At 56.1% G+C, this 21,067-nt stretch overlaps 1 protein-coding gene across 1 annotated transcript in view; it reads left to right on the top strand.

Moving 5' to 3' along the window:
• Nucleotides 1-13: 13 nt before the first annotated feature.
• LOC140402883 (SH2 domain-containing adapter protein E-like) overlaps nucleotides 14-21,067 on the top strand; it is a gene marked incomplete at its 5' end in the record, with an annotated part of 142,218 nt that continues 121,164 nt past the window's right edge. The window contains 2 exons of the mRNA XM_072490510.1: nucleotides 14-967; nucleotides 3,457-3,586. Coding sequence (XP_072346611.1) covers nucleotides 14-967; nucleotides 3,457-3,586 — 1,084 coding nt within the window. The remainder of the gene's footprint in view (nucleotides 968-3,456; nucleotides 3,587-21,067) is intronic.

A 21,067-nucleotide genomic window follows, 5' to 3' on the forward strand; every position in this document is an offset into this window, starting at 1 on the left:
CACTCGGGCGACCGGCAGAGAGGTGAAGGGGGTTGCCGAGAGAAGCGATTCCGAGCCGGGGAAACCGGGAAAGGCAGCAAACGCCGGGACGCAGGGGAAGTCTGCCGGAACTCCGGGGAAAACCGGCGGGAGCACGCTGCTCCGAGGGAAAACCGAGCCCAATAAAAACCTCATCCGTGGGAAGAACCCCGCGGGGCTGATTAAAAACGGATTGACAATCAAGAGAGATATTGGGAGACCGCCCAAGGGATCCGGGGAGATCGGGAACAGCGTCCCCGGAAAAAACAACAAAAATTCCAACGCGGATCCCGGGAATGGTGAGGAAATCCAGGGGAAACCGGTCAAAAGCCCGCCGTCGAGGCAGGTTGCCGGCAAATCCGGACAAGGCTTTTCCGGAAAACTCGGTTTGAATCCGGGGAAAATCGCAGGGAGGGGCCCGGCCCGGCCCGAACCGAAGCCTGACCCCAAAGCCGGGAAAGCGGATCCGAAAGGCGGGAAGGGGGGCGCCCCAAAAGCGGAGCGGGCCGGCGCCAAGAGCGGGAAAGCGGACCCGAAAGGTAGGAAGGCGGACCTGAAAACTGGGAAATCCGAGACGCAAGCCGGGAAGACGCCCGATTTGAAGGGCGGGACCGCCGACCCGAAATCCGGCAAAACGGCCGGCCAGGGGCCCGGGAAAACCGGGTTGAACCTGGGAAAAATAACGGGGACGAGCCCCGGGAAGAACGTACCGAAATCCGGAAAGGCGGGACCGAGTCCGGGGAAGACCGGATTGAATTTGGGGAAACTGTCCGTGAGGAATTCCGGCAAGGCGGGACTAAATCCCGGGAAGCTGACGGGACCCGGTTACATTTCAGCCAAGCACAGACTGATCAAAGTGGAAAACCAAGAGAAAAATGGGAAGAATACGGCGAACAGGATTCCGAATGCAGCGGAGGATGAAGAAAGTGGGAAAGCTAAACAGGATACGGTAGGAGGTCGCTTAATCCCTCGGCATTGCGAGACGGCATCGCGCAATTCACTGACATGTTACATAGGCACGGTAGGACGGCGGTAGCACTGTGGCTTCACAGCGCCAGGGTCCCGGGTTCGATTCCCGGCTCGGGTCACTGTCTGCGCGGAGTCTGCACGTTCCCCCCCCCCCCCCCGCCGTGTCTGCGTGGGTTTCCTCCGGGGCGCTCCGGTTTCCCCCCCACAAGTCCCGAAAGATGTGCTTGTTGGGTGAATTGAACATTCTGAATTCTCCCGCCGTGCACCTCCGGTTAGGCCATGATAAAATTGCCCCTCGTGACCAAAATAAAAACGGTGAGACGGGGTTATTGGGTTACGGGGAGAGGGTGGAAGCGAGGGCTGAAGTGGGTTGGCGCAGACTCGATGGGCCGAATGGCACTGTATGTTCTACCCAAACAGGCGCCAGAGTGTGGCGACTAGGGGCTTTCCCCAGTAACTTCATTGCAGCGTTAAAGTGAGCCTACTCGCGACGATAATCAAGGTTATCAAATGGGTTGTGCGTGAACAATGTCCCACGCCAAGTTTCAGATCAACGACAGTTCCTTGTGTTTTTTCGGTGGTTCAGATGGAGGGGTTAATAAGAGCTTGGGGCAGCGAGGAATCTCTTGTGCATCCATCTTGATTCACAGGCCTCAGTTTCGTTGCGTGAATAATAAAAGTAGCCACGAATTTCAATCGCGCTCTTTATAACCACAGGACATTCCGTAGCTCTCTGAGGCCAGTGAAGTACTTTTATGGCGGGCCGTTTACGCTCTAATGACAGGCAATTAGTGCACAGCAAGCTCCCACAAAGAGATGATCTGCCTTACAGGCGTTGGAGAGGGGTATAAATATCGACCCCAACACACTGGAGAGACATATGTTTGTTGATATTGCGCCACGGGGCAGCACGGTAGCACAGCGGTTAGCACTGTGGCTTCACAGCGTCACGGCCCCAGGTTCGATTCCCCGCTGGGTCACTGTCTGTGCGGAGTCTGCACGTTCTCCCCCCGTGTCTGCGTGGGTTTCCTCCGGGTGCTCCGGTTTCCTCCCACTGTCCAAAGATGTGCAGGTTAGGTGGATTGGCCATTCTAAATTGTCCCTTAGTGTCCAAAGATGTGCAGGTTAGGTGGATTGGCCGTGTTAAATTGCCCCTTAGTGTCCAAAGATGTGCGGGTTAGGTGGATTGGTCGTGCTAAATTGTCCCTTAGTGTCCAAAGATGTGCGGGTTAGGTGGATTGGCCGTGCTAAATTGCCCCTTAGTGTCCAAAGATGTGCAGGTTAGGTGGATTGGCCGTGCTAAATTGTCCCTTAGTGTCCAAAGATGTACAGGTTAGTTGGATTGGCTGTGCTAAATTGTCCCTTAGTGTCCAAAGATGTGCAGGTTAGGTGGATTGGCCGTGCTAAATTGTCCCTTAGTGTCCAAAGATGTGCGGGTTAGGTGGATTGACCGTGCTAAATTGTCTCTTAGTGTCCAAAGATGTGCGGGTTAGGTGGATTGGTCGTGCTAAATTGTCCCTTAGTGTCCAAAGATGTGCGGGTTAGGTGGATTGGCCGTGCTAAATTGCCCTTAGTGTCCAAAGATGTGCAGGTTAGGTGGATTGGCCGTGCTAAATTGCCCCTTAGTGTCCAAAGATGTGCGGGTTAGGTGGATTGGCCGTGCTAAATTGCCCTTAGTGTCCAAAATTGCCCTTAGTGTTGGGTGGGGTTACTGGGTTATGGGGATAGGGTGGAGGTGTTGACCTTGGGTAGGGTGCTCTTTCCAAGAGCCGGTGCTGACTCGATGGGCCGAATGGCCTCCTTCTGCACTGTATGTTCTATGCTATGGAATCTAGGGCCTCAATTTCACGTCACGGCACCTCTGACAATTCAGCACTCCCTCAGTAACTGAGGGAGTGAGTCTGTATTGTGGGTTGAAGTCACTGGTGGGGGACTTGAACCCACGACCTCTTGGCTCAGAGGGTCAGTAGGCCATGCGCCGCATCTGGTTTTGGGCTCCACCATTGAAAACGGGGACGGGTTAAATTCCAATTCGCAACTGCTGGTTCAGCTTAACCGCCACGTGCGTGGGTGTGCAAGGCCGGTTGATGCTCGTGCAAAGTGCAAGCTCACTTGTCGCACGCATTTGCACACTGCAGGTACACTGGACGGGGAAAAAGATGGCCGACGCCATCCCGGTGTGCACAGTCGTCCTGGCAACGGATTCCCTCTCCTCCTTGGCTCATCCCTCGCGCTCCAAGCTAGTTTCGTTGGCGTGATGTGGGAGTGACGGGCTGTTTTAATGCGCGGCTAAAAAGGTTCCAAACCTATATTTTATTCCCCTTGTCATAACATCGCCGAACAAAGGTTTTAAGCTACGTTTTCCAATTCAGTCAAGCTCTTCCACCCTGAAAATTGACTTCACTCCCCCCCCCCACACCCCCCCCCCCCCCCACCCCCCCCCCCCCCCCCCCCCCACCGCCCTCACAGGTCATCATCGTGGAGGATTACGCGGATCCCTATGACGCTAAGAAGCGAGAGACGGGTCAGACTGATGCGGGGCGCGTGGGGGAGAACGATGGCTACATGGAACCGTACGACGCACAGCAGATGATTACAGGTAGGGTGAGTAAGCCGGAGGGCAGCTCAGCTCGTGGAGCCGTAGAGCTTCTACCGCGCAGAAACAGGCCATCAAGCACCGACCCATTCTAATCCCTTTTTCCCAGCCCTTGCTCCGGAGCCTTGTCTTGTCTGCTCTGGCATTTGAGGTACTCCTCGTAATGCTTCAGTGGCCTTTTGGAAGGTCTAATGCGGGTAGAGAATATACAGTGAATGGTAGAACCCTCAAGAGTATTGAAAGTCAGAGAGATCTAGGAGCACAGGTCCACAGGTCATTGAAAGGGGCGACACATGTGGAGAAGGTAATCAAGAAGGCATACGGCATGCTTGCCTTCATTGGCCGGGGCATTGAGTATAAGAATTGGCAAGTCATGTTGCAGCTGTATAGAACCTTAGTTAGGCCACACTTGGAGTATAGTGTTCAATTCTGGTCGCCACACTACCAGAAGGATGTGGAGGCTTTAGAGAGGGTGCAGAAGAGATTCACCAGGATGTTGCCTGGTATGGAGGGCATTAGCTATGAGGAGCGGTTGAATAAACTCGGTTTGTTCTCGCTGGAACGACGGAGGTTGAGGGGCGACCCGATAGAGGTCTACAAAATTATGAGGGGCATAGACAGAGTGGATAGTCAGAGGCTTTTCCCCGGGGTAGAGGGGTCAATTACTAGGGGGCATAGGTTTAAGGTGAGAGGGGCAAGGTTTAGAGTAGATGTACGAGGCAAGTTTTTTACGCAGAGGGTAGTGGGTGCCTGGAACTCGCTACCGGAGGAGGTGGTGGAAGCAGGGACGATAGTGATGTTTAAGGGGCATCTTGACAAATATATGAATAGGGTGGGAATAGAGGGATACGGACCCAGGAAGTGTAGAAGATTGTAGTTTAGTCGGGCAGCATGGTCGGCACAGGCTTGGAGGGCCGAAGGGCCTGTTCCTGTGCTGTACTTTTCTTTGTTCTTTAATGCTGTGAGGGTTCCTGCCCCTTATCCACACCTCCACCCTATCCCCATAACCCAGTAACCCCACCCAACACTAAGGGCAATTTTGGACACTAAGGGGCAATTTAGCACGGCCAATCCCCCTAACCTGCACATCTTTGGACTGTGGGAGGAAACCGGAGCACCCGGAGGAAACCCACGCACACACGGGGAGGACGTGCAGACTCCGCACAGACAGTGACCCAAGCCGGGAATCGAACCTGGGACCCTGGAGCTGTGAAGCAATTGTGCTGACCACCATGCTACCGCGCTCTCACGTGATAAGGCTTTTTTTTCCTCAAATCCCCTCTAAACCTCCTGACCCCTACCTTAAATCTGCGCCCCCCCCTGTTTATTGACCCCTCGACTAAGGGGAACAGTTCCTTCCTACCCACCCCACCTACGTCCCTCAATCAGGCCCCCCCCCCCCCCCCCCCCCCGCCTCAGCCTTCTCTCAGGAAAACACACCCAGGCAGCGTCCCGGGGAATCTCTTCTGTACCCTCGCCAGTGCAACCACATGTAGGCCAAGCCAGGGCCTGGCTTGTATGGAGAAATCGCACAGCGAATGCTGGATGTTCTGGACAGATTCTGGTGGGAAAGAGACATTGCAAACCGTCGGTGGCCAAGATATTGATAAAGGAGCTGCTTATAGATTGACAATAGCGCCTGCGTCGGAAAACCTCAAAGGCAACACGGCTCAAACTCTTCCTCCAGTTAGTTTTCCTCTCGTTCTGTGCAGTAACATCTGGGACGGGATTCTCCCCCTGTTGCCCGGCGCTGACACTGTAACCGGTTTGACGCCGGTCGGCCACGCACGCAGTTGCAAGGGCGTTGGCGCGTCGCCGGCAGGCTCTCTCTCTCGAGCGGTCGGGAACCCGGCGGGCCGGCCGCCGCGGACCGTGTTCCGCGCCGCCGCGTTCGGCCGGGATCCGTGCCGCTGGCCGTGGGAAGCTGGGGACGGGGCGGGGGGGGACGGGGCTCCGCGAGGGCTGGGGGCATTGGCGGAGGGTGGCCCGTGGGGCGGCGGATGGCGCACGGGTCGGGTCCGCGCACGGCCGGCGTCGTAGCTGGTCGTCCGCCGTGCTGCGCATGCGCGGCCCTGGACCGGTCCAGTCTCCGGGGGTTTCGCTGAAACGGCGACTCCAGCGGCCACAGTCTTATTCCCTGCCACGGCCAAAATGACAGTGACTAGGGTCTGCGTCTAGGGGTCATAACATTAAGCCCCGTGCCTCAGGATAGGGTTCCCCCCATTGAGGACTGAGGAGAGGAGAAACAGCCTCCCTCGGCCTTGTGGATCTGGCTGCTTTCTTTCTGCTTACACCAGCTAACAGTAATAGCGGGAATCCAATCCCACCCTGGCCAAGGTCAGCTCACACAGCACAAGGCAGCAATCAAACTCTGAGCATCCTTGACTGCGCTCCTCGATACCGCTGCCCGCTGTCTAATTACCCACCACGCCGTCATAGGTTGTTGTCAATTTGAGATACTGGACAGTATACGAGAGAAGCCATCGATGTCATACGAAGTGGGGGGGTGTGGCAGCGTGGCACAGTGGGTTAGCACAGCTGCCTCACAGCTCCAGGGTCCCAGGTTCGATTCCCCGCTGGGTCACTGTCTGTGCGGAGTCTGCACATCCTCTCCGTGTGTGCGTGGGTTTCCTCCGGGTGCTCCGGTTTCCTCACACAGTCCAAAGATGTGCAGGTTAGGTGGATTGGCCGTGCTAAATTGTCCCTTAGTGTCCAAAGATGTGCAGGTTAGGTGGATTGGCCGTGCTAAATTGTCCCTTAGTGTCCAAAGATGTGCAGGTTAGGTGGATTGGCCGTGCTAAATTGTCCCTTAGTGTCCAAAGATGTGCAGGTTAGGTGGATTGGACGTGCTAAATTGCCCCTTAGTGTCCAAAGATGTGCAGGTTAGGTGGATTAGCCGTGCTAAATTGTCCCTTAGTGTCCAAAGATGTGCAGGTTAGGTGGATTGGCCGTGCTAAATTGCCCCTTAGTGTCCAAAGATGTGCAGGTTAGGTGGATTGGCCATGCTAAATTGCCCCTTAGTGTCCAAAGATGTGCAGGTTAGGTGGATTGGCCGTGCTAAATTGTCCCTTAGTGTCCAAAGATGTACAGGTTAGGTGGATTGACCGTGCTAAATTGCCCCTTAGTGTCCAAAGATGTGCGGGTTAGGTGGATTGGCCGTGCTAAATTGCCCCTTAGTGTCCAAAGATGTGCAGGTTAGGTGGATTGGCCGTGCTAAATTGCCCCTTAGTGTCCAGAGATGTGCGGGTTAGGTGGATTGGCCGTGCTAAATTGCCCCTTAGTGTCCAAAGCTGTACAGGTTAGGTGGATTGGCCGTGCTAAATTGCCCCTTAGTGTCCAAAGATGTACAGGTTAGGTGGATTGGCCGTGCTAAATTGTCCCTTAGTGTCCAAAGATGTGCAGGTTAGGTGGATTGGCCGTGCTAAATTGCCCCTTAGTGTCCAAAGATGTACAGGTTAGGTGGATTGGCCGTGCTAAATTGTCCCTTAGTGTCCAAAGATGTGCAGGTTAGGTGGATTGGCCGTGCTAAATTGTCCCTTAGTGTCCAAAGATGTGCAGGTTAGGTGGATTGGCCGTGCTAAATTGTCCCTTATTGTCCAAAGATGTACAGGTTAGGTGGGATACGGGGATGTGAGATATGGCAGTGGAATGGGCCTCGAAAGGGCGCTCTTTCAGAAGCTCGGTCGACACTCGATGGGCAGAATGGCCTCCTCCTGCACTGTATGGCATTGAAGGGTCGCCGGTTGCCTGCGGAGACTGAACGGCAACGAGGCCTGGCACGCTCAGGGACAAGAAAAGGGAAGCGAGGACGAAATATTCACCCTGCCCGTCACGTCGGAACCGTCACCTACAAATGTGTCTGCGGGCTTTTCAAACCTGACTGTACCCTCTTCCCAATCGCTCCATCTTAATTTGCCTCGTCGCTTCCTGGGCCTATAAAATAACGAGGATGCATCGGCAAGGTAGACGGTCGACATCTTTTCCCAGAGGTAGAGGAGTCTAGAACCAGAGGGCACGGGTTGAAGGGTGAGAGGGGAGAGATACAAAAGGGACCAGAGGGGAAATGTCTTCACACAGAGGGTGGTGGGCGTCTGGAACGAGCTGCCAGAGGCAGTGGTAGAGGCGGGTGCGATCTTTGTCTTTTGGACAGTTACACGGGCAGGGTGGGTGTAGAGGGATGTGGGCCAATTGCGGGCTTGTGGGACTAGTGATGCGACCATCAATTCACACGAGACGATTAGTAGAAGTGAACAGTGGTTTTAATCAGCTAGATCTGTGCCCGCCTGCGACTGCTCTGTACTGAGTGCTGCCTACAGGCTGCAGGTTTATATACCACCCCCGAGGGGCGGAACCCACAGGGGCGTCAACATAGTACAATATAGTACAGTGGTGAATTGCAGTAGCAATACGTTCACCACAACTAGCTTCGTCATGGAAACTGGCCGGCACGGTCATGCTGGACCAGAGGGCCTAGTTTCCACATCTTTTTTATTAAAACAGTAAAAAATATATTCAGGCCAAAGGGTGCAAACAGTAATTTTGTGTTGGAGAAACAGAGTACCCTCTCCTCAGTACCAATGTAGGAGAAGAGGGGGGGGTGTGGGGGGTGAATACTCTGACGCCAGGCTGTAAACATCTATGACCCTGAGACGTGGCCCAGCCCGGGGCCTTGGGCCTGAACCGAGCATCGTAAATTTGAACCGTGATCCCACCAAGCGGAGGAGGAAGGGGGGGGGGGGGGGTGGAAGGATGCCGAGTGCTGACGAGGCAAAGCACAGAAAACTGGCACCGGTACAAGCCTTTAAACATTCCCTTCCCAGTTCCCCTGCCCTGGGGTGAGGGACAGATAAGGGCCGGCAGCGGAGTGGGGGGGGGGGGGGGGGGGGAAGTGACCGGGCCAGCGCTGACCTTTTGGGGTCGCGACTTCTGAACCCGGCTGCGGTCACTCAGACGCTGATTGACACTACGGCACTCTCGTGCTGCAAGCTATTGTCCCTCGTGACAATCCCCCCCCCCCCCCCCCACCTTAATGTTCTGACTGATTTTTAAAGATATTTAATGTACGCATTCTTTCCCCCAATTTTTAGCGTGGCCAATCCACCTGTCCTTTTTTTGGGTTGTGGGGGGGGGGATGAGACCCACGCAGACACGGGGAGAATGTGTGCAATTCAGTTGCGCGCTAACGACCCCGTTGCACATTTCCCCTGGTAGCCCCCGCCAATACACCACCCTCACCCAAAGGGGAAATTCAACCGAGCATCGCATTCCCTCTGCCACTCAGCAATGTCCAAAATAGCTGCTGCGCTACAGGCTCTCACAGAACTGGTCAGGGCCATTCGGCCCATCGTGGCAGTATTCTCCAAACTCAGGATCTCGGCCGTTCCTGCTTTTTGTGAGGTTTCAGTTCTCAGTTAATAGCTCGTTCCGGCAAGCAATCCTTCAGCGCAGGGGCATCATTCGTCCTCGAGAGAGCCTTGATTTCGCTGTTTCAACACGAGGTGCTGTCAGCGAAACGTCCAGTCGCAAGTTGTCGCTCCGCCCTTTCCCACGGAATCCATTTTGCAGAGCTATGGTTTTCTTCTTTAAAATAAATTTACAGCACCCGATTCATTTTTTCCAATGAAGGGGCAATTTAACGAGGCCAATCCACCTGCCCTGCACATCTTTGGGTTGTGGGGGCGAAACCCACGCAGACACGGGGAGAATGTGCAAACTCCACACGGACAGCGACCCGGGGCCGGGATCGAACCTGGGACCTCGGCGCCGTGAGGCAGCAGTGCTAACCACTGCGCCACCGTGATGACCCCGAGCTGTAGTTTTCACACGCACACAAATCTGTTAGCCTTTTCCCCCATTAAGCCTCACCATTAGCCTCTTTTCCCATCATGCCTCACCATTAACCTCTTTTCCCATCTCGCCTCTCCATTAACCTATTTTCCCATCATGCCTCACTGTAGCCTATTTCCCATCATGCCTCACCATTAACCTCTTTTCCCATCTCGCCTCTCCATTAACCCATTTTCCCATCATGCCTCACTGTAGCCTATTTCCCATCATGCCTCACCGTTAGCCTCTTTTCCCATCATGCCTCACCATTACCCTCCTTTCCCATCAGGCCTCACATTAGCCTATTTCCCACCATGCCTCACTGTTAGCCTCTTTTCCCATCATGCCTCACCATTAGCCTCTTTTCCCATCATGCCTCACCATTAGCCTCTTTTCCCATCATGCCTCACCGTTAGCCTCTTTTCCCATCATGCCTCACCATTAGCCTCTTTTCCCATCATGCCTCACCATTAGCCTCTTTTCCCATCATGCCTCACTATTAGCCTCTTTTCCCATCATGCCTCACCATTAGCCTCTTTTCCCATCATGCCTCACCATTAGCCTAGTTTCCCATCATGCCTCACGATTAGCCTATTTTCCCATCATGCCTCATTATTAGCCTCTTTTCCCATCATGCCTCACCATTAGCCTCTTTTCCCATCATGCCTCACCGTTAGCCTCTTTTCCCATCATGTCTCACCGTTAGCCTCTTTTCCCATCATGCCTCACCATTCGCCTCTTTTCCCATCATGCCTCACTATTAGCCTCTTTTCCCATCATGCCTCACCATTAGCCTCTTTTCCCATCATGCCTCACCATTAGCCTAGTTTCCCATCATGCCTCACCATTAGCCTATTTTCCCATCATGCCTCATTATTAGCCGCTTTTCCCATCATGCCTCACCATTAGCCTCTTTTCCCATCATGCCTCACCATTAGCCTCTTTTCCCATCATGCCTCACTTGGAACAATGTCAGGCATTTCTCTACTCAGCAGTGCCATGACTCTCGCTGGGCAGTGCGTGGCATACATACATAGATACATAGAGGATAGGAGCAGGAGGAGGCCTTTCGGCCCTTCGCGCCTGCCCCGCCGTTCATCACCATCACGGCTGATCATCCAACTGGACGTCGGGGAGGCTCGGCTTCGCCACAGTGGGAGGGGAGCCGTACCGCCATCCGGTGCTCGGGCCTCAGACCGTGAGGAAGGTGCCTCATTCGCGCGGGCTTGAGTGGGCTGCCAGGACCTGGGTCAGCAACCCCACCCCAGTGAGATTCTGCGTCCGCGGGCTGGGAAGCGAGAAACAGTGGCCGGCCTCGAAAAGAACTAAGCGAGGAAGGCTGAGCGAATGGCAGGAGCGAGTCTCCGGGCGGGTGGAAAAGGTTAATAATAATTCTCCAGTTGCACAGAATGCCAGGAAGTCAGCAGGTCGGCAGCAGCGGAAGGCCGGATCTCTCTGCATTAATTTCTGCCTGTTGGTTTGTGCCGAGTTCCTGGTCACTGATATTTACGGAAACAGCGTTTTCGAAATTCGCCTCTAAACACGTTAATCCCATGCGAACTGCACTACGCCAGCGCTCATAGCGAGCTCGCAAGGGGGAGAAGGGAGATTTACAATTATGCGACGCCTGTGTCCTGGGGGCACAGGGTGCAAACTTAGGATCATAAGCCCTTAAACCCGCTGTGCCATTCAATGATCTGTCCCCTAACCCAGGGCGGGATTCTCCGACCCCCCCCCCCACCGCGGCCGGTTGCCGAAATCTCTGGCACCGGACATTCGGCGGGGGTGGGAATCGCGCCGGATGGCGCCCCCCCCCCGAAGTCCCGCTGCCGGAATGCCTGTCCCGCCGGCGTGGATTAAACCACCTCTCTTACCGGCGGGACAAGGCGGCGTGGGCGGGCTCCGGGGTCCTGGGGGGGGGGGGGCGCGGGGCGATCAGGCCCCGGGGGATGCCCCCCACGGTGGCCTGGCCCGCGATCGGGGCCCACCGATCCGCGGGCGTGCCTGTGCCGTGGGGGCACTCTTTCCCTTCCGCCTTCGCCACGGTCTCCACCACGGCGGAGGCGGAAGGGACCCCCGCCACTGCGCATGTGCGGGGATGCCGTGAGCGGCCGCTGACGCTCCCGCGCATGCGCCGCACGGCAAAGTCATTTCCGCGCCAGCTGGCGGGGCACGCCTGCGACCCACCCGCGGGTCGCGCCCCCCAAGTTTGACAATGCCTGTCCTAACCCACATCCCTGCCTTTCTCTTAATCCCCCTGCTGAACGACAATCCACCAATCTGAAATCGCTCAACAATTGATTGAACTTCGATTTCTGTTTGCGGAAGAAAGTTAAGTCCCAATCTTCGACCATCCTTTCTCTGAAGAGCTGTGTCAATCATGAAAAGTCCGGTTCTAATCTTTTTGGCCCTTCGACTACTACACTAGCGGAAAAACCTTCCTCCCAATTTCTTCACCTTAATATATTAAGCTTTGGACACATCAAAGGGAACCTTCTGAAGTACAAGGGGCTAAAAGGCTCTGGAGGGCCGAAGGGCCTGTTCCTGTGCTGTACTTTTCTTTGTTCTTTATTTGTTCAATCTCGCCTCATAGTTGGGAGGCCAGGTTTCGTTCAAGTAAATGCTTCCTCCGAGGCTAATGTATCCTGACTAAGTTGTGGTGCCAGCTCTGGTCATGTGGATGAGCAGAGAGATCTCGGTGTCCATGTACATAGATCCCTGAAAGTTGCCACCCAGGTTGAGAGGGTTGTTAAGAAGGCGTACGGTGTTTTAGCTTTTATTGGTAGAGGGATTGAGTTTCGGAGCCATGAGGTCATGTTGCAGCTGTACAAAACTCTGGTGCGGCCGCATTTGGAGTATTGCGTGCAATTCTGGTCGCCGCATTATCGGAAGGATGTGGAAGCATTGGAAAGGGTGCAGAGGAGATTTACCAGAATGTTGCCTGGTATGGAGGGAAGATCTTATGAGGAAAGGCTGAGGGACTTGAGGCTGTTTTCGTTAGAGAGAAGAAGGTTAAGAGGTGACTTAATTGAGGCATACAAGATGATCAGAGGATTGGATAGGGTGGACAGTGAGAGCCTTTTTCCTCGGATGGTGATGTCTAGCACGAGGGGACATAGCTTTAAATTGAGGGGAGATAGATATAAGACAGATGTCAGAGGTAGGTTCTTTACTCAGAGAGTAGTAAGGGCGTGGAATGCCCTGCCTGTAACAGTAGTGGACTTGCCAACACTAAGGGCATTCGAATGGTCATTGGACAGACATATGGACGATAAGGGAATAGTGTAGATGGGCTTTAGAGTGGTTTCACAGGTCGGCGCAACATCGAGGGCCGAAGGGCCTGTACTGCGCTGTAATGTTCTATGTTCTAACCAGGGCTTTGTAAACATTTTTATTTCAGCAATTGTTCCCAATGAAGGGGGCAATTTAGCGCGGCCAGTCCACCTGCCCTGCACCTCTTTTTGGGCCGCGCACGTGAGACCCGCGCAGACACGGGGGGAGAATGCGCAAACCCCACACGGACAGTGACCCAGAGCCGGGATCGAACCTGGGGACCTCGGCGCTGCGAGGCAGCAGTGCTAACCCACTGCGCGCACCGCGCCGCCCTCCGTGGCTCAAACGTGACTTCTACATGTGGTCAGTGCATGGGTGCGGATCGAGTCGCTGCGAATGAGCAGAGGGACTGGGAATGGGGAAAGAGCCACGACCAACTGGAATCATTTTTTTAAGCTCAATTGTTGGAGCTGACCGCAGTGGAAATCGAGATCGTTGTGGAGCCTCGAGGCTGGATGGCCCTCGCCGCCGATACGCCGCGGAGAATTGCCGGCTCCGTGGCCTCTCAGGGGCCCAGCGGTGGCCTGCACGTAAATCCTCAACCGGTGCCGTATTTCGTCGTGGAATGTCTTCCCCCGTGATCGACATCAATCCAGACGAGGCGCTGAGAAGCAGCGAACCGATGCTTCAATAAGCTAAATATGTGCCGACCTGTAGCTCCTCCCGCACTGCAGGGCTGGCCCAGGTCAACAGGCTATATACCTCCACCGCTGGGCGGAGCCACAGGCGGAGCCAACAGCAGCACCAATAATAACATTCCAACAATACAACAGCAACAACCAATAACAGAACAGCAATAACAATAAGTATATACAACAGGGGAGATAACAATACTAATAGAACAGTAGAACATATATACAACAGCCTTACGTAGCCTTACGTGGCTCACCACACCCCAAAAACAGCAATGAGGTAATGACAGCACGGTAGCCTTGTGGTTGGCACAGTTGCTTCACAGCTGCAGGGTCCCGGGTTCGATTCCCGGCTTGGGTCACTGTCTGTGCGGAGTCTGCACGTCCTCCCCGTGTCTGCGTGGGTTTCCTCCGGGCGCTCCGGTTTCCTCCCACAGTCCAAAGATGTGCGGGTTAGGTGGATTGGCCAAGCTAAATTGCACCGAGTGTCCAAAATTGCCCTTAGTGCTGGGTGGGGTTACTGGGTTATGGGGATAGGGTGGAGGTGTGGACTTGGGGAGGGTGCTCTTTCCAAGAGCCGGCGCAGACTCGATGGGCCGAATGGCCTCCTTCTGCATTGTAAATTCTATGTAATTCTATGCAATGACCTGTTTTGGTGAGGTTGGTCGAGGGAAATGTGTTGGCTGGGACACCTTGGGGAGGGGAACTTCCCCGCTCTGCTTCTAAGAGTACCACTAAATCTCTGAGCTCCACCTGAAACGATAGGCCTTGATTTATTGTATCGTCCAACAGTGCGGTGCTGTACTGCCGATGTCAGCCCAGATAGACTCACTGCCCGAGTGTCTGGCGTGGGAATTGAACCAATAACCCTCTGACTCAAAAGCAAGAGAGCTACAGCGAACAGCAGAAGCATAGCCCAAGCGCTCCCACGTGGAAACAACAAGGGAGGCATGGGACCATGTACCCCCTGGGCATGCCTTCTTGTTGCGATTCTTTTATAGCAACACTGGACGTAAGCTACGGGGAGAGGTAGACATCCAAGCCTGGCTCCTAGGCCGATTATATCTTCACCTGACACCCACTGAACTGGGGCCAGGAGCGGTTGACCTTGATTTTCTCCCTCCCGAACCCAGAGGGCATTGCAGTCCATTGTAGTAACCCTTCTGCAGGGTGGCACGGCGGATTAGCCCCGCTGCCTCAGGGCGCCGGGGACCCGGGTTCGATTCCCCGCTGGGTCACTGTCTGTGCGGAGTCTGCACGTCCTCCCTATGCCTGCGTGGGTTTCCTCCGGGCGCTCCGGTTTCCTCCCACAGTTCAAAGATGCGCGGGTTAGGTGTAAAGACCGCGCTAAATCGCCCATTCGGTATCCAGGGATGTGCGGGTTAGGTTAAAGGGTTGTAGGAATAGGGCGGGGATCTGGGCTTGGGTAAGGTGCTCTGGCAGAGGGTTGGTACAGACTCGATGGGCCGAATGGCCGCCTTCTGCATTGTAGGCATTCTACAATGATTCTATTCCCACTCAGATCAGATTTGGACGTTCAGAGACTATTTCCCCGGGTGGACGGAGCTGTTACAAGGGGGCACAACTATAAGGTTCAGGGCGGGAGATATAGGAAATGAAAATCGCTTTTTGTCACAAGTAGGCTTCAAATGAAGTTACTGTGAAAAGCCCCTAGTGGCCACATTCCGGCGCCTGTTCGGGGAGGCTGGTACGGGAATCGAACCGTGCTGCTGGCCTGCCTTGGTCTGCTTTCAAAGCCAGCGATTTAGCCCAGCGTGCTAAACCAGCCCAGTGGGGATGTCCGAGGTAGGTTCTTTACTCAGACAGTGGTTAAGGTGTGGAATGGACTGCCTGCTGTGATAGTGGGGTCGGACACTTCAGGAACTTTCAAGCGGTTATTGGATAGGCACACGGAGCACACCAGAATGACAGGGAGTGGGATAGCTTGATCTTGGTTTTGGACAAGGTTCGGCACAACATCGAGGGCCGAAGGGCCTGTCCTGTGCTGTACTGTTCTATGTAACTCCGTATGTAGCAGGGCTCAAACCCCCGGCTCTGGAAGGGCTCAGAGACGGCCCGTTTCCCCCTCAGCTATGCAGCCGTGAAACAACGCTTGTTGGTGATTGTGAAGCGATGGACAGTGGGCCCGCAGGATTATTTCGCCACCGCACAGTTTCCTGAGCGTGGCAGCCCCGAGCCGCCGGAGGAGGGGCGGCGCCGGACTGACGGCAACAGTGCCAGAGCTGCGAGCGAAGACTTCCTTCCCTCAGTGCGAATGTGGCGTGTGCGGCCCGGAGAGGAAGCGGGAGAGAGAGGGAGGAAACAGGCTGAGGAAACTGCACCCTGGGCACAATACAACACATCCACATTTGGAAGCCCTCGGAAAGGAGACAGGTTTCGCAGCGAGAACGCAGGATTAACCGTTTGGCTGCTGAACGGCGCAAGACAGGTTAAAAATATCCGCGGGGTTGCCCCTGGTGAGCGGGATTACGGGATTGAGCCCCACGCCCGGACTTGAACGGACAATCTCGCCTGAAGCTCCGTCAGTATGTCGAGATCGCTGCTCCCCAGAGCCGGACTGCTCCCTCTGGTTGAAACGCCAGACCCACATCCCGAATGCCCCCGTCAGGAAGAAGAGCCTGTTGCCGAGGACAAAGTGGGGAGGGGGTGATTGTGAAAAACGAAAATGAAAATCGCTTATTGTCGCGAGTCGGCTTCAAGTGAAGTTACCGTGAAAAAAGCCCCTAGTCGCCGCATTCCGGCGCCTGCTCAGGGAGGCCGGTACGGGAATTGAACCGTGCTGCTGGCCTGCCTTGGTCTGCTTTCAAAGCCAGCGATTTAGCCCAGTGTGCTAAACCAGCCCCTTTGCGAGGGGAATGTTGGCGAGGATTGAGGACACGCTGACCTCCTGGCGTCCTGCCCAGCATGTCCTCATCGCCACTCGCTGCCGCTCACCATGGGTAAAATGGATGCCGCTGACGTCCACCCAGCGACCCAGTCCCCCTTTTCTCCATCCAGCAGCTCCCCGAGTACGTTTCTGGAACAGACCTCTTCATTCACCTGAGGAAGGAGCAGCGCTCCGAAAGCTAGTGACATCGAAACAAACCTGTTGGGCTTTAACCTGGTGTTGTAAGACTTCGTACTGTGCTCACCCCAGTCCAACGCCGGCATCTCCACATCATGCCTAGAATGCAAGACCAGGGATGTACTTCTGAGGCTGTGTAAGGCTCTGGTCAGACCCCATTGGGAGTATTGTGAGCAGTTTTGGGCCCCGTATCTAAGGAAGGATGTGCTGGCCTTGGAAAGGGTCCAGAGGAGGTTCACAAGAACGATCCCTGGAATGAAGAGCTTGTCGTGTGAGGAACAGTTGAGGACTCTGGGTCTGTACTCGTTGGAGTTTAGAACGATGAGGAGGGGATCTTATTGAAATGTACAAGATGGTGCGAGGCCTGGATAGAGTGGACGTGGAGAGGATGGTTCCACTTGTAGGAGAGACTAGAAGCAGAGGACACAATCTCAGACTAAAGGGACGATCCTTTAAAACAGAGATGGGGAGGAATTTCTTCAGCCAGAGGGTGGGGTATCTGTGCAACTCTTTGCCGCAGAAGGCTGTGGAGGCCAAATCACCGAGTGTCTTTAAGACAGAGATAGATAGGTTCCTGATTAATAAGGGGATCAGGGGTTATGGGGAGAAGGCAGGAGAATGGGGATGAGAAAATATCAGCCGTGATTGAATGGCGGAGCAGACTCGATGGGCCGAGTGGCCTAATTCTGCTCCTCTGTCTTATGGTGATGTATAGTTACACCAATACCTCCCAGACATGGGGCGGGAATCCCCAATAAATCCCGTTATTTTCCCAAGGACCGACCCTGCACCACCTCTTGCGGCGCAGCTGAGCTCTTCCCGAGTGGTGGTGACCTGCTTTCAAAAAGGTCCCAGTGAAAATGTTGCCTGCTGACCTGTTCCCCGAACCCGCCCTCAGGTTCCGTGACAGCTGCCAGTGAGGCGGCAGGTCCCCTGGGTACGCCCAGGCAGGTCGGCCGGCAAATGTAAACCAGCCGGCTCCCGACAGGTTCCTGCGCAGCTGAACCCAAAAAACAACCTCCTGATTGATTCCGGTGCACTTGACTGGGATTTTAGAAACCTGTCTGCAGAACGCAGATTGGCACTCCCAGAACATTAAAGAGGGTGCGCCGCACTGTCAGGGGGTCAGTACTGAGGGAGCGCCGCACTGTCAGAGGGTCAGTGCTGAGGGAGCGCCGCACTGTCAGAGGGTCAGTACTGTGGGAGCGCCGCACTGTCAGAGGGTCAGTACTGAGGGAGTGCCGCACTGTCAGAGGGTCAGTGCTGAGGGAGCGCCGCACTGTCAGAGGGTCAGTACTGTGGGAGCGCCGCACTGTCAGAGGGTCAGTACTGTGGGAGCGCCGCACTGTCAGAGGGTCAGTACTGAGGGAGTGCCGCCCTGTGGGAGGGTCAGTACTGAGGGAGTGCCGCACTGTGGGGGGGTCAGTACTGAGGGAGTGCCGCACTGTCAGAGGATCAGTACTGAGGGAGCGCCGCACTGTCAGAGGGTCAGTACTGTGCGAGCGCCGCACTGTGGGAGGGTCAGTACTGAGGGAGCGCCGCACTGTGGGAGGGTCAGTACTGAGGGAGCGCCGCACTGTGGGAGGGTCAGTACTGAGGGAGCGCCGCACTGTGGGAGGGTCAGTACTGAGGGAGTGCCGCACTGTCAGAGGATCAGTACTGAGGGAGCGCCGCACTGTCAGAGGGTCAGTACTGAGGGAGTGCCGCACTGTCAGAGGGTCAGTACTGAGGGAGTGCCGCACTGTCAGGGGGTCAGTACTGAGGGAGCGCCGCACTGTGGGAGGGTCAGTACTGAGGGAGAGCCGCATTGTCAGAGGGTCAGTACTGAGGGAGCGCCGCACTGTCAGAGGGTCAGTACTGAGGGAGTGCCGCACTGTCAGAGGGTCAGTACTGAGGGAGTGCTGCACTGTCAGAGGGTCAGTACTGAGGGAGTGCCGCACTGTCAGAGGGTCAGTACTGAGGGAGTGCCGCACTGTCAGAGGGTCAGTACTGAGGGAGCGCCGCACTGTGGGAGGGTCAGTACTGAGGGAGTGCCGCACTGTCAGGGGGTCAGTACTGAGGGAGTGCCGCACTGTCAGAGGGTCAGTACTGAGGGAGCGCCGCACTGTCAGAGGGTCAGTACTGAGGGAGCGCCGCACTGTCAGAGGGTCAGTACTGAGGGAGCGCCGCACTGTCAGAGGGTCAGTACTGAGGGAGTGCCGCACTGTCAGAGTGTCAGTACTGAGGGAGTGCCGCACTGTCAGAGGGTCAGTACTGAGGGAGTGCCGCACTGTCAGAGGGTCAGTACTGAGGGAGCGCCGCACTGTGGGAGGGTCAGTACTGAGGGAGTGCCGCACTGTCAGGGGGTCAGTACTGAGGGAGTGCCGCACTGTCAGAGGGTCAGTACTGAGGGAGCGCCGCACTGTCAGAGGGTCAGTACTGAGGGAGCGCCGCACTGTCAGAGGGTCAGTACTGAGGGAGTGCCGCACTGTCAGAGTGTCAGTACTGAGGGAGCGCCGCACTGTGGGAGGGTCAGTACTGAGGGAGCGCCGCACTGCGGGAGGGTCAGTACTGAGGGAGCGCCGCACTGTCAGAGGATCAGTACTGAGGGAGTGCCGCACTGTCAGAGGGTCAGTACTGTGGGAGCGCCGCACTGTGGGAGGGTCAGTACTGAGGTGGCGCCGCACTGCGGGAGGGTCAGTACTGAGGGAGCGCCGCACTGTCAGAGGATCAGTACTGAGGGAGTGCCGCACTGTGGGAGGGTCAGTACTGAGGGAGTGCCGCACTGTCAGAGGGTCAGTACAGAGGGAGCGCCGCACTGTCAGAGGGTCAGTACTGAGGGAGTGTCGCACTGTCAGAGGGTCAGTACTGAGGGAGCGCCGCACTGTCAGAGGGTCAGTACTGAGGGAGTGCCGCACTGTCAGAGGGTCAGTACTGAGGGAGTGCCGCACTGTCAGGGGGTCAGTACTGAGGGAGCGCCGCACTGTGGGAGGGTCAGTACTGAGGTGGCGCCGCACTGCGGGAGGGTCAGTACTGAGGGAGCGCCGCACTGTCAGAGGATCAGTACTGAGGGAGTGCCGCACTGTGGGAGGGTCAGTACTGAGGGAGTGCCGCACTGTCAGAGGGTCAGTACTGAGGGAGCGCCGCACTGTCAGAGGGTCAGTACTGAGGGAGTGTCGCACTGTCAGAGGGTCAGTACTGAGGGAGTGCCGCACTGTCAGAGGGTCAGTACTGAGGGAGCGCAGCACTGTCAGAGGGTCAGTACTGAGGGAGCGCCGCACTGTCAGAGGGTCAGTACTGAGGGAGTGCCGCACTGTGGGAGGGTCAGTACTGAGGGAGTGCCGCACAGTCAGAGGGTCAGTACTGAGGGAGTGCTGCACTGTCAGAGGGTCAGTACTGAGGGAGTGCTGCACTGTCAGAGGGTCAGTACTGAGGGAGTGCTGCACTGTCAGAGGGTCAGTACTGAGGGAGTGCTGCACGGTCAGAGGGTCAGTACTGAGGGAGTGCCGCACTGTGGGAAGGTCAGTACTGAGGGAGTGCCGCACTGTCAGAGGGTCAGTACTGAGGGAGTGCCGCACTGTCAGAGTGTCAGTGCTGAGGGAGCGCCGCACTGTCAGAGGGTCAGTGCTGAGGGAGCGCCGCACTGTCAGAGGGTCAGTACTGAGGGAGCGCCGCACTGTCAGAGGGTCAGTACTGAGGGAGTGCCGCACTGTCAGAGGGTCAGTACTGAGGGAGTGCCGCACTGTCAGAGGGTCAGTACTGAGGGAGCGCCGCACTGTCAGAGGGTCAGTACTGAGGGAGTGCCGCACTGTCAGAGGGTCAGTACTGAGGGAGCGCCGCACTGTCAGAGGGTCAGTACTGAGGGAGTGCCGCACTGTCAGAGGGTCAGTACTGAGGGAGTGCCGCACTGTCAGAGGGTTAGTACTGAGGGAGTGCCGCACTGTCAGGGGGTCAGTACTGAGGGAGCGCCGCACTGTGGGAGGGTCAGTACTGAGGGAGAGCCGCATTGTCAGAGGGTCAGTACTGAGGGAGCGCCGCACTGTCAGAGGGTCAGTACTGAGGGAGTGCCGCACTGTCAGAGGGTCAGTACTGAGGGAGTGCCGCACTGTCAGAGGGTCAGTACTGAGGGAGTGCCGCACTGTCAGAGGGTCAGTACTGAGGGAGTGCCGCACTGTCAGAGGGTCAGTACTGAGGGAGCGCCGCACTGTGGGAGGGTCAGTACTGAGGGAGTGCCGCACTGTCAGGGGGTCAGTACTGAGGGAGTGCCGCACTGTCAGAGGGTCAGTACTGAGGGAGCGCCGCACTGTCAGAGGGTCAGTACTGAGGGAGCGCCGCACTGTCAGAGGGTCAGTACTGAGGGAGCGCCGCATTGTCAGAGGGTCAGTACTGAGGGAGTGCCGCACTGTCAGAGTGTCAGTACTGAGGGAGCGCCGCACTGTCAGAGGGTCAGTACTGAGGGAGTGCCGCACTGTCAGAGGGTCAGTACTGAGGGAGCGCCGCACAGTGGGAGGGTCAGTACTGAGGGAGTGCCGCACTGTCAGGGGGTCAGTACTGAGGGAGTGCCGCACTGTCAGAGGGTCAGTACTGAGGGAGCGCCGCACTGTCAGAGGGTCAGTACTGAGGGAGCGC

Source organism: Scyliorhinus torazame, chromosome 26 (assembly GCF_047496885.1).
Source record: "Scyliorhinus torazame isolate Kashiwa2021f chromosome 26, sScyTor2.1, whole genome shotgun sequence".
NCBI lineage: Eukaryota > Metazoa > Chordata > Chondrichthyes > Carcharhiniformes > Scyliorhinidae > Scyliorhinus > Scyliorhinus torazame.